Consider the following 12,800-nt stretch of genomic DNA (forward strand, 5'->3'; position numbering starts at 1 on the left):
TTTTTTTTTCTTCTTCATTATCTCCATTTTACACAGCCTACAAAAAAAAGAGCAAAAAAAAAAAGAAGGGGGACCAAAGCATTACCTTCTACGATTACGCTTAGCAGCCTCACGTGACTTACGCTTCTTCTCATCTTGCTTATTCTCAAAGAACCTCCTCCTTTTACACTCTTGAATAACACCAGCTCTCATGACCTCTCTTCTGAACCTGTTAAGCAGCCTTTCTTCGGGTTCATTGTCATCCACGATAACCTGAACATTGTAAGCAGATTTAAAGAAAAGGGTATTTGCATACGCAAGAGAAGGGCATATAACAGACGACAATTCAGTGGATAACGAAGAAGACAGATCCTCTTGGGCTGAAACCGAAAGGAGAGTGTTTTTGGGTTTCTGGGAAGAAAGGGAAAGGTTGTTGAGAGGAGCTGCTTTGGGTGATGGTGGAGGAGGATTGGAAGGTAAGAGGAAGGAGAGGAAGTTTGAGAGAGAGAGTGAAGTAGCCATAGGTGTGGATGATGGGGTTGAGCTTTCTTTAGTTTGTGGATGGGAATTTTATTGGCTTTGCTTGCGTGCTTTTTCACTTTGGACTTTGTAAAGCTGACTGCCCTGGCTTGGGATAAGTTCTACCTTGTACTTGTTTCGTGGCTTGAACTTCACGACCAAACTTTGGGCCTTAAAATTTCTAGTTTGAGTCTTGGTTTCCGGCCCTTAGCCTCTCTTACCTAAAACCATATTAAATTCAAGTTATATAATTATATACAAAAATAGCAAAAAAAAAAGGAGATTCCATTATGAGTTATCTTTGAAAACGGTTATATTTGATATATTATTAATGTATAAATTTTATATAATATCAATAAATTAATTTTTATTTATAATTAAATAATAATAAATATAAATATCATACACTGATAATATATCATACCTCGTTAATTTATCACATTTTATTATTGTGCATATATATTCGAGTTATTCTATTGTAGTTGATAATCTTTTGTTAGTAGTTGGTAGTGCTTAATGGTTATGGTCCTTTGCAAATATAAAATGAGAGAATAACCCAATTTATTACTATCATTTTCTTTCTTCCCTTATTGTTTTTTTTTTAATTTTAAATTTATTTATAGTATTTTCTAATGGAAAGCAAGTTAAAAACGATGCTAACATATTTATACATATACACATCCCATGTTTTAGATATATGTTTTACATTCTTTGCTTTGAGTTTGATCTCCTCTCTCAAGCATTCCCTCCCCCAACTCTTTTGAGAATAAAAATTCTCTATCTTCACTTGATGCTCCATTTGATACTTCTTTTATAATTTTGTGTCACATTTTCAATTTTATGCTATAAATTCTGAACCATAAACCCTAACAGTAAGAACAAATAAATTAACTGTAAAAGTGATATTAATATAAGAATTTACTAAATACATATCGTAAAATTATATACAAAATATATATATGTCAAGAGAGACACTAAATGAAATGGGAAGATTTTTGTTTCCTTTTTGGGTGAGATGCCTCTGTGGTACTTGTTAAGATGCCCTTGGCTTACCATAGCAACAATTGGCAAGTGCTTAGAAATAGTGCAGGCAACTGTTCAAAACATATATTTGGCGTATCTTACTACTTTTCTTTTGTAACAGTTGACAGTTGGAATTGCAGATATGTGTACTTTGACGTGGACAGTGGCCACTGCAGAGCTCTGGGTGTGCCGCATGCACCGCCACTGCTACGCCATTGGTTGCTCTTTTGCCTTTAAATAGACCTTTTCTCTAGTCTTTTTCTAAGTAGAGGTTTGAGTGCCCATATCTTTCAGGTAGCCATTGCCCAAATTTCCAGACCATAGATAATCATTTCGGCAAGTCTTGTTTTCTTTTGAGATGAACACGTTTTCACCTCATCAAGCAGGCTTTGCACAAATGTCTCATGAAGAAAGAAAGTTGATCAAAAAACTGAAAAAAAAAAAAAGGGAAAACATTTATATTTAAAGTAGTTTTCTCAAAAGTGAAAAGGGAAATGAAAGTTAAAGGAGAGAGTACAAGATCACTGTACTAGATGCAAGATTAAGCAGCAACCCTCTTTTTGTAAGTAAGATTCTAATTCATTTCGGTGACCCAAGGCTATAATTCTACAAAAAGAAGGGGCAAACATCAGGAACATCTTTAACTGATTTTCTTGTTTCGATTTTGCTGTTGTTGTTGCTTTGTTTTCTGCTTTTTAGCAGCCTTGTTGTTTGCTGCAACAGGTTTTTGTCTGCTTCTTTTTTCTAAACAAAAAGAAACAGACCAAAAATTCTGTTCCATATAAAACCTGCAGATTCAGCTCATTATATCCTTTAATCCTGATAAGTTACAATGTTTAGAACAGGTTTTACCTTATTGAAGATTGGCCCAGCTAAAAAGTTTGTAATTAACAAAAGGAGAAGTTGATTATGTCGAGGAATGAAGTACTATATACTGCAGATATGAAAATGACAAGTGTCATCCCAATCACACCCAGTTTTCCATGCTGATTTTGATGGCTTATATATATATATATATTCCTTTCTGTTTTCAGTTTTCCCACCAGCCTAGTAATTGGCTGAAGGGAGAGATCTGTTTATGCATAAACATGAAGTGATCTCCTAAAAGCAAATCAAAATGATGTGGCATCACAAAAATGGGTGTTCCAATCTGCACTCAAATATGTGTGAGGTCCATTAACTATGAAAAGGTACAAATTCCCTCGGTTTCTAAAAACCCTGGAAAAAAACAAAGCATGCCAATATTTTTTTCTCTTATTTCCAAGCTTTGGAAAGCATCCCACAACACATGAGATCATCCAAAAAAAAAAACAATAAGACACAGTGGTTGGTTTAGGTTTAGGTTTATATCAAATCAACAATGAATCCTTTTAAATGGGTTTCTTAAATTTAATCAAAATCTTTCTTTTTCTCCTCCATGAACCTTGTGGTGCTAAAAATTTGTCACCCAATTATCATAAGGGTCAGTGGAGATCTTTTGCTTATGTTAATATCAAGGTTCATTAGCATGCTCTTTGCCATGTCTGTCGGCTGAAAGCTGATTAGACCTTTGTCCTTTACCCAATCCTTTTGCAATATTACCTCTCTTTTTTTTTTTCTCATAAAAAGATTAATGTCCTAAATGAGAAGAGAAATCCTTAATTCCTATCGAATGTTTTTTTTTTAATTTTAAATCATGTGTTTTTAAAAATTTTATATTAAAATTTAAGATTTAAATGTTAAAATTTTTATTAATAATATAAGACTCAACATGTAACATATAATTATAAAAAAAAATACTAAACGGGGCACTAAGTGAGGAAGACAATTTCTATTCCTAAATTCTACCTTTGTACGACATTTCACTTAATTTTCTTTATATAATTTTATTTTCCGTATTTAATAAATTTTTCATATTAAAAATTAAAACTTTTAATTAATAATTTAAAATTAAATACGTAACGTAAAATTATAAAAAAAATAATATCCATGGAGCCGTCCAAGTGGGTGATACAATTTCTATTGCTACATGAAGACACCTATCATACACAAATGCTAAGCCTACGCGAACATGACAGTGAATCTTGGATTTTATTAAATCAAAGGCAAATCCACCAAACTAATCAGTGGACAGCCAGCGCATAAACATTGATTAAACAATTAATCAGGGGGAAATGAAAAAGAAAGAAGGCTTAAAAAGGAAGACCTTATCCAATGGGGTTCCATTTTCTAGGCTGAGGGCGTGGCATCTTTCTTCCATTGGTTCTGACTAAACTAATCTTATAGGCTTAGACTGGTAAAATAACTTCGGTATGATTCTTGATCAGAACAATCTGAACAGGACAGATGTGAATGCCATGGCCAAGCATTTAACAATAAACATTATTATTCTTGGATTGGTTATTGGACATCTCATTTGTTTTTGCTTGTTGCTCTTTGATCAAGACTAACTGCCCACTTTTCTTGCCATCTTTTCATCTCTGAAAATGAGCAACCAAGAAATAAGAAATGCTCAGCATGGACAGCACATCAGCTATTGATTTTAGAGACCAGGAACAGAAATAAATTAAAAACATCATGGTGTGATTTATTATAGTAAGCTTTGTAGTGCTCTATCATATGATAGCCTATGGGCTTTCAAACTTCTTTTCAATTAAACTTTTCTACTTGTTTTTTCATTGATTTAGCTTTCTTTAGCCCCCACCCCCCCCAAAGCCTATTGACAGCAATACTTCAAAGCTTTGAAGAGCAATTCTTATTCACAGTCTGTTCTGAAGATTTCAAACCCACTATTTTTGAATATTTCAAACTACTAGTTTTGTTCCTCAAAGATTTAAGATATGAAATGGAACAAAAAAAGGTATAATTATTTCCCATTTAGTACTGCTTTTTTTAATTTTTAACTCAAATTGTACTGTATTGGCATTGAGTTAGTGGTGAAAAATTGTCTTTTGAGATGTAAAGCCATTTTCTTCAACAATAACAGAAAGCAGGGGAAAAAAAAGTCCATGAACAACAGCTAGACTAGGGATGTTAAGCAATTAAAAATATGTTTGCAGAATTCATTAATGAATATAAAAGAAAGCTTCTTTCCTATGCCCCTGATATCCTTCAAAGAAGGCCAAGAACTAAAAAAACAATTTTTCTCTCTTTCTAAAGCTTTCTACTTTTTCTGATTCAAATATAAAAATGATGTTCTTTGATGATCACAATAATAAATAATAAAACCAAATGCATCATATTGTAATCCCAACAGATGAGGCATACTAAACAAAGAATAAAAATCTCCAGCAAATGGGGGTTCCTGCAATTGTAAATTCATTTCATTTCTCTGGTACCCATTTCTTCTTTTTTTTTTTCCCTATATATCATCTCTTCTCTCTCTTCCTTTACTTCAGATGTTAGAGTTTGTGTTACTGTTTAAGCTCTACAGGCTGTAAACTTTCCTTTTTGTTCTCCCTTTTTATTGACTTCAACCTCTCTGGTAAGCATCTCCTTTTTCACTCTCTACTTCTCTGCCTCTCTCTCTGTATGTATGCTTTTGTGTTTCTGTTCATTTATCTTTGTGTGTTTGTTGTGTTATAGCTATGTTTTGATCATTTCTGGATACCCCTTTGGCTGTTTTCTTTTTATATGTTTCTTCATGAATGGATGCTTGTCTGCATAACTTTTTTCAATCTTCATCAACTCATGTTATAGATCTTTCTTCCTGGTCTGTTTTGCCTGATTCAATTTGAATTTCTATCTAGGATTCTGCTCAAAGATTAAAACTTTTGCATTGCAAGCTCTGCATGTGGATTCTTGCTGTCTTTTGAATGTTGATGAACTCATGATGTGAAATACTTCATCCCAAGGATTTTTCCCTTTTCTTTCTTTACAAAGAATACAAGATTATCAGCTCAAGGAGGGGAAGATACTTCCTAGATTTTAAATTCCTGTAAATTTACACATTTGTCTTTGACCTTTCAATTAATGATTACGAAATGGTCAGCTGGCGGTCATATATCATCTGGATTCAGGTGATTATGTCAGGTTCTTCATGCATAAACTAAACTTTTGATCAGCTTCTGAAATAATTGTTTTCAAGGTCTTAAAATTATTTGTCGCTGTTAATTTAGGGCCACAATTAATATATCTAATCTGTTTCTATAGGGCGTTTTTATGTGATCCTTACCTGTTTTCTTCTGAACAACATGGCTGAGGATTTTGGTGATGATCTCATGGATAGCTTGCACATGTCCCCACGGCAAAAGATACAGATCTGTAAAGCTATGATAGAAGCACATCCGAACCATAATGGATTTTCACCAAGCAGGAGCAGCTTCGGTGATTCCTCAGGCATAGAACCTCAGGATGCAGATTACTTATATGTTCCCCAGCTCAGTGATGAGCTAGAGGTCTTGATCTTGGCTCGATTTCCTATATCGGAGTATTGGAAACTCTACTTACTAAACAAGAATTTCTTACATCTTCTGAGGAGTGGTGAGTTATTCAAAATCAGGAGGGAAATTGGGTTTAAAGAATCATCCATATTTATGGCACCTAGTGGGGGAAAATGTTGGTGGGCATTTGATAGGCTATTCAAGTCTTGCAGAAAGCTCCCAGAGTTACCATCATCAGATGGGTGCCTTATAAGTGGAGACAGGGAATCACTTTGTGCTGGGAGCCAATTGATTGTGTCAGGCAGGGAGACTGAAGGTCCTGTTGTGTGGAGGTTTGAGCTGGAAACAAGTAAGTGGTTTAAGGGTCCTTCCATGATTGATCCTAGATGTTTGTTTGCATCTGCCACCTGCGGTACCTTTGCTTTTGTAGCTGGTGGGATTGGGAAGAACACCAAAACCTTGAATTCAGCTGAGAAATATAATCCGGAGACCAAATTATGGGAGCTGCTCCCAAGGATGCATCAGAAGAGAAATCTTTGCTCCGGTTGCTTCATGGATAACAGATTTTATGTCATTGGAGGGAGAGATGGGCAAAACAACGAACTCACTTGCGGAGAGGCTTACGATAAGGATAAAAATGCATGGGAGTTGATCCCAGACATGTTGAAAGATACCACAATTGCAACTGGCCTATCCCCACCCCTTGTTGCCGTGGTGAACAATGAGCTTTACGGTCTTGAAACATCTTCCAATGAGCTCAGGGTCTACCTCAAGAGCAGCAACACATGGAAGAAGTTGGGACCGGTACCTGTCAGAGCAGATCTTCATAGGGGTTGGGGTGTGGCATTCAAGTCTCTTGGCAATGAGCTGCTAGTGATTGGATTCTCGTCTTCCGGATCAAGTCAGGCCATGACCATCTACACTTGCAGCCCGCAGCCTGACACTGAGGAATTGCAATGGAGGTGCATTGAGGGCTGCAGAGACCGGCTTAACTTCTTTCTTCTCAACTGTACTGTCATGGTAGCTTGAATCTGCACTCAACAAGCTTTCATAGGCTTCTTTCTAAATAAAAATCGGATTGTGGAAGTAGGGAATTGTAGGAAACCTCCGAAATTTCCTAAAGATAATTGGGTAAAGCTGGAGAACCCTGGTGCTTTTTTCTATTTCTCTTGTACCTTATTTCTTGATCTTGGCAAGCCAGAGAAACAAGTTAAGCATAGTTAATACCATGGCTCTGTCCTTCAACATGGTTCCATTTATGGTTTTCGATTCTCTTGGCAACAGGGGGATAAGGGAGTTACAAATTCCCAATGATCTCATTTTATGCACTCCAATCTGATAAAGAGGAGATATAGATGAGCTTTACCTGAGGACTAATTATAAGAATATGAATAAATATAGGTAAAAAATGAAAAATTGACTGAAATCTATAGCCAATATTAGAAATTTGGAATCAAATTTTAGTATATGTTCATACATATGTTAGTATCTTCTTATCTTGTCTTATAAGAATTAATAGAACAACAAAATGGTACACATAATTTATTTATGAATTTATGCTGTGTGGAAACTCCAAGATATAGATAAATAAATATTAACATCTTGTAGTATGCATAAAATAAAATTGGACAAATATTTAAATAATTTGTAAAGTCATCAAATTATAACAAATTGACGTGATTAATTACAAAAATATTAAATTGAATCCTCCAAGATTTAAAAGTATTATAATTATTTTTTTATCTCATGTTTTTTTTTAAATTAGAAAAACAAGGATTCGAATTTTATTTTTTAAATAGGGAGATCATGCATCAACCAAGGAGTCAAAATATCTATAATATTATCGTATATATCCTTAATATATTTCATAATTTGTAATTTTTATAACGGATATTCATAGATGTTTAAATATCTATAAATTTCCATGAACATAGGGATAGTATTCAAAATATGGATATTTATATTTATTCTCCCAAATACTGAAAATATATAGAAGCACAAAAATATTTAATTCTATGGCTGCAAATAAGTTTCATGGGCTTGATTTACAAAAAGAAAAATTTCATGGGCTAGATTAGTAAAAAAAGAAACTTCATGGGCTGGATTGTCAAAAAGATTGGATCTGATCCGGGCTTTGATAGTGTTTGGTAACTAGAAAACAAAGGAGAGAAAGAAAGCCAAAAAAAGGAAAAAGAAAAAGGCAATCAGAGAGAGAGAAGCAAACAAAGGCAGCGAAGTCTTTCTTTCTTTCTCTGTAGCTGCTGGTCTTTCTTTTGGTAGGGGAGAGAAGGCAAAACAGCAAAAGGCAAAAAGGCTTAAAATCTCTTTCACTCTTTCGTAAGCTTATTTCTCTTCGTTTTCTGTTGAATTTACGTTTTCTCCACTCTTAGTTCTCTCGTTTAGTTTCAAGTATCTCCCCTTAATCTAATGTTATAATTCAAATTCTTCGGTTCTTGCATATTCCATCTTCATTTGCCCTTCATTTCCCCATTGTTGCATATTCAGACCCCTTTTGTTTTGGCAAGATTTTGGTTCCAATTCAGTGTCTTTGGTGTTTTGGCAAAATTAGGGCTTTTGGGGTTTAGGGTACCCTTTAGGGTTCAACTTCTAAAGGTTTGATTTTGAAGGGAAATTTTGCTTCTTTGGGGGTTTTTGGTTAGTGGGTATTTGCTTATATAGTTTTGAATTTAGTTTGTTCTGAATGTTTTAGATTTTGGTGGGTGTTTATATTTTTCCGGTGAATTAGATTAGTGATGTCTGTGAACAACAATAATCCCCCCAAGAGCCTGGGGGCGTCTTCGTCGCCCTTTGGTAATGCGGGGATGGTAGCTCCATCTATGGCTGGAAACCCTGCATTCTCACAAGCACAGGCACAACTTAGTGCTGGTTTTCAAGCTCAGTTTCAGCTATCGCAAGCTCAGGCCCTTGCCCAGGCTCAGGCTCAGTCAAAAGCACATGCTCATGCTCAAGCTCAAGCACAGGTAGCTCATGCCCAATTCCAAGCACACCTACAAGCTCAAGGGTTGTCCCTTAACCAGTCTCAGAATGCGGGCATTGGGAATTTAGGTTCGTCTTCGCCGTCCATGTCTACTCCTGGCAGTGCAAAGAGGATCCTTCAAAAGCCCCCTGTGCGTCCTCCTGGTGTTCCTATGACAAACACAATGTCCCCTTTGAGAACAATGGAACTTACACCTGCTGCACGTAGAAAGAAGCAGAAGCTTCCTGAGAAACAGCTACAGGATAGAGTGGCAGCGATTCTTCCTGAATCTGCTTTGTACACCCAGCTTCTTGAGTTTGAGGCTCGTGTTGATGCTGCATTAGCTCGGAAAAAAGTTGACATCCAGGAAGCGCTTAAGAACCCACCTTGTGTTCAGAAAACTCTTCGAATATATGTTTTCAACACATTTGCTAATCAGATTAAGACAATTCCAAAGAAGCCTAATGCAGAGCCCCCTATGTGGACCCTTAAGATTATTGGGAGAATCTTGGAAGATGGGGTAGATCCAGATCAGCCTGGGTTTGTTCAAAAAACAAATCCCTTGTACCCAAAGTTTTCATCTTTCTTCAAGAAAGTGACAATTTCCTTGGACCAGAGACTATATCCGGAGAATCATATCATTATATGGGAGCATGCCCGATCACCTGCACCTCATGAAGGTTTTGAGGTGAAGAGAAAAGGGGATAAGGAATTCACTGTGAATATACGATTGGAAATGAATTATGTACCTGAGAAGTTCAAGCTTTCTTCAGCTTTGATGGAAGTCCTTGGTATTGAGGTTGATACGCGACCCAGAATAATTGCTGCAATTTGGCATTATGTAAAGGCTAGAAAACTTCAGAACCCAAATGATCCATCTTTCTTTAATTGTGATGCACAACTTCAGAAGGTTTTTGGGGAGGACAGAGTGAAATTCACCATGGTATCGCAAAAGATATCACAGCATTTGTCTTCACCACCACCCATACATTTGGAGCATAAGATCAAACTTTCTGGGAATGGTCCTGTTGGAACTGCATGCTATGATGTGTTAGTTGATGTGCCCTTTCCTATACAGAGGGAATTGTCTGCTCTGTTGGCAAATGCAGAGAAGAGCAAAGAGATTGATGCTTGCGATGAAGCAATATGTGCTGCCATTAGAAAAATTCATGAGCACCGTAGAAGGCGTGCATTTTTTCTAGGGTTCAGTCAATCACCAGGTGAATTTATTAATGCTTTAATTGAGTCTCAGAGCCGGGATCTGAAATTGGTAGCTGGAGAAGCTAGTCGAAGTGTTGAAAGGGAGCGGCGTTCAGATTTCTTCAACCAACCATGGTAAGCTTATTTTTTCTGTTTTAGTTGCAGTTACTCTTGTTGAATTTTGGATCATTTACCTCAAGTTGGAACCCTAGCCAATCACTTTAGACACGCAGTCATTGCTATTGATAATATTTTGAATTCTGATTAATTTGGTTGAAACCTCAGGCATCGATTGACCCTTCAACCTTATTGCTAGTTGTGCCTTGTCAAAACTTTTCATCACACCTTCCCTCTAATCTCTGAGTAATACTATTACTCAAGAGCCTTTTAGTTCTTTTGCCATAGTATGCGAAACAGCAGTTCATCATATATTAATTCATAACCACATCTTATTTAAACTTTGAGATTTAATCTCGAAATCTTTTGATTGACATGTGGACTTTTTCAGTATTTGAGATCTAAGGAGTGCACTTTTTCATAGATTTGACACATGCTTGGATATATTCACTTGGTTTACTTTATAAGTTTAGTATGGAAAACCTAATGATAGATATAAGGTGATAATGGAATTTATGAAGGATGGGACATAATCGAGGTCTGTTTTGGGGATTCTAACAGGGTTGAAGATGCTGTTATCCGCTATCTGAATCGCAAGCCAGCAGCAGGAAGTGATGCCCCAGGAAGCACATGAATGATGGATGGCCTGCAATGTTTTGTTAATGATTTGAATCATGTAGCAACTGTAGACCATTCCTTTAATGGAGGTAGAATTGTAATGTTGTTGGATGGTGATTCAGAGGGATGTAGAAACAGGAAGTAGCATGTTTAGACATAATTATGATCAAACTTAATAACAAAAAAAAAAATAGAAATTAGCCAGATAGTTTTTGTTTTGTTCAATTTGTAATTTATAAATGGTGGACTCCTGGGCCTGGCATCTTTCATGGTTTGACTTTAGTGTTCCTTTCTTGTTTATATCATGGAAATGCAAATGGTATCCTTGAATGTAGATTTTCTAATTAGATATGCAGTAATATTTATTTTAGAATGCTTGCTCATTTCTATTCCATTTGATTGCTTTGCTTATGGAAAAAGTAAAAGCAAAGGTATTTTTGGCTTTCAAAATTTATAAATTTTTAATTTTTAATTTATGCGAGAAGTTTATTTCAGATTTTAGATGAAATTATAAATCAGTTTTTTTAAAAAAATAAATGTTAATAACTTTTTAAATATTTTAATTTAATTTCCAATAATTCATAAAATTTTAAGAAAAAATATATATTTTGAACATAATACCTAAAAGTCTTTAAATTATTTATAAAAGTTTTTTTTCTTTTATTGTGATTGTTTAAATATTTTTATTTTGATTTTTGAATCAAATAAATTTTTATATTTTTATTTTAAGTTAAATAAATTTTTATAATTAATGAATTATCTATTTAAAAACTCTTTTGTTATTTTATGTTGATGTGATATGTTGACATGTTAAAATGAATGGTGACATGATATATTAACATGTCATGATTTATGATCATATGATATTTTTTATTTCTTATATTAATTATATGTTAATGTTACATGATATTTTAATTAAGTAAATTATTAATTTTAAATACGTATTTGATTGAAAATAAAAATATAAGATTTTATTAAAAGTAACAAAAAAATAAGAATTTATTTGAATATTTTTTAATATTCAAGAGCCTTTTTGAACATTATGTGTATTTTTTTTATTTTATTCACTTTTTATTTTAATTAATTCTTTTTTTAACTTATTTAAAAGAAAAGGAAAAAATTGTTGAGCCATGGGAGAGTGGCTACAACGTAATTTAGCCCAACAATAGTATCATTTTCTTATCCGCTCAATTTAAAGCGATCCAAAGCCAGAAACTGGCGGGAAAAGTTAAAAACCAGAGCCCAAAATTGAGTATCTTCTTCTTCGTTGCAACCATAAACCAGGAAACAAATAGCCAAAGAAAAATTAAAGAAATGGAAGAATCGAACTCGAAAGAGAAAAAAAAGTGTTGGAGAAAAGAAGTGGATCAGAACCTGAAGCGGCTACACTCGCTGCTCTTCGGCGCCGAGCTCTGCCTCGAGAAGCGGGATTTCGCTGCGGCTCAGGTCCTCTCCCTTCGACTCCTCGGTTTCCTCGATTCTCGCTCTCATTCTGAAGTCGCTGAGGCCTTCACTCGTCCCATACGTCGCGACGCTGTGTCTAAGCTCGACTCAGCTCGGCGTGCCCTCGTTCAAGAATCTGATCGGTATATGTATATCATGAATTAAATTTTAGGATTTCAAACCTTTTTTTTTTCTTGGTCCAATTGAGTAAATTGAAATTATGCTTATCTTCTTAGATAATTCCAAATCAAACTTGTGATTAAAGCTTGATTTTGTTAATTATTAGGATTTTGTTTGGGTTTTAATAATGGTGTTATGCATTTAAATCTTGATCTTTGATGTTGATAAAGTGCTTTACGCATACTTTCAGCCGAGCATTTGAACAGGCAGGCAAAGCTCCCGGTTGTGTTTTTGGCAGGAAAGGAGGTATTGATATTGACAAAATAAAGCAATCAAAGTATTTTTGTGCACTGCTTCAGCAATCTAAGGGAAAGGCTGTAAATGAATTGGTTAGAATACTTAATTTCATTTATTTGCAATTAATTTCTCTGGAAAAAAATTCA

General features: G+C 34.9%; 4 protein-coding genes across 8 annotated transcripts in view; 3 read left to right on the forward strand and 1 right to left on the reverse strand.

The window, feature by feature from the left end:
• GHS1 (Ribosomal protein S21 family protein) overlaps positions 1 to 573 on the reverse strand; it is a 2,178-nt gene extending 1,605 nt beyond the window's left edge. For both annotated transcript variants that reach the window (XR_002446340.2, XM_021443433.2), the window contains exon 1: positions 86 to 573. Coding sequence is in view for 1 of the 2 variants with exons in the window: in XM_021443433.2 (XP_021299108.1) it covers positions 86 to 501 (416 nt within the window). In the remaining variant the exon portion in view is untranslated. The remainder of the gene's footprint in view (positions 1 to 85) is intronic.
• A 3,543-nt stretch (positions 574 to 4,116) lies between these two features.
• Positions 4,117 to 7,129, forward strand: LOC110427945 (Galactose oxidase/kelch repeat superfamily protein). Of its 4 annotated transcripts, none has more exons than XM_021443602.2 (2): positions 4,117 to 4,360; positions 5,653 to 7,129. In XM_021443602.2, the coding sequence occupies exon 2, from the start codon at positions 5,694 to 5,696 to the stop codon at positions 6,909 to 6,911; it is 1,218 nt and encodes a 405-aa protein (XP_021299277.1). In that variant the 5' UTR covers positions 4,117 to 4,360; positions 5,653 to 5,693; the 3' UTR covers positions 6,912 to 7,129. The 4 variants fall into 4 exon arrangements, with proteins under 4 accessions (XP_021299277.1, XP_021299274.1, XP_021299276.1 ...); XM_021443599.2 differs by lacking the exon at positions 4,117 to 4,360 and adding an exon at positions 4,400 to 5,519; XM_021443601.2 differs by lacking the exon at positions 4,117 to 4,360 and adding an exon at positions 4,400 to 5,029.
• A 938-nt stretch (positions 7,130 to 8,067) lies between these two features.
• LOC110427918 (SWI/SNF complex component SNF12 homolog) lies at positions 8,068 to 11,141 on the forward strand. Its single transcript, XM_089785544.1, has 2 exons — positions 8,068 to 10,194; positions 10,738 to 11,141. The coding sequence occupies exons 1-2, from the start codon at positions 8,636 to 8,638 to the stop codon at positions 10,808 to 10,810; spliced, it is 1,632 nt and encodes a 543-aa protein (XP_089641670.1). The 5' UTR covers positions 8,068 to 8,635; the 3' UTR covers positions 10,811 to 11,141.
• A 901-nt stretch (positions 11,142 to 12,042) lies between these two features.
• The window catches only part of LOC110427761 (P-loop containing nucleoside triphosphate hydrolases superfamily protein), a 4,563-nt gene continuing 3,805 nt past the window's right edge, over positions 12,043 to 12,800 (forward strand). The window contains exons 1-2 of the mRNA XM_021443350.2: positions 12,043 to 12,380; positions 12,608 to 12,746. Coding sequence (XP_021299025.1) covers positions 12,109 to 12,380; positions 12,608 to 12,746 — 411 coding nt within the window. The 5' untranslated portion in view covers positions 12,043 to 12,108. The remainder of the gene's footprint in view (positions 12,381 to 12,607; positions 12,747 to 12,800) is intronic.

Source organism: Theobroma umbraticum, unplaced genomic scaffold (genome assembly GCF_002168275.2).
Source record: "Theobroma umbraticum cultivar Fairchild unplaced genomic scaffold, ASM216827v3 scaffold_239.0, whole genome shotgun sequence".
NCBI lineage: Eukaryota > Viridiplantae > Streptophyta > Magnoliopsida > Malvales > Malvaceae > Theobroma > Theobroma umbraticum.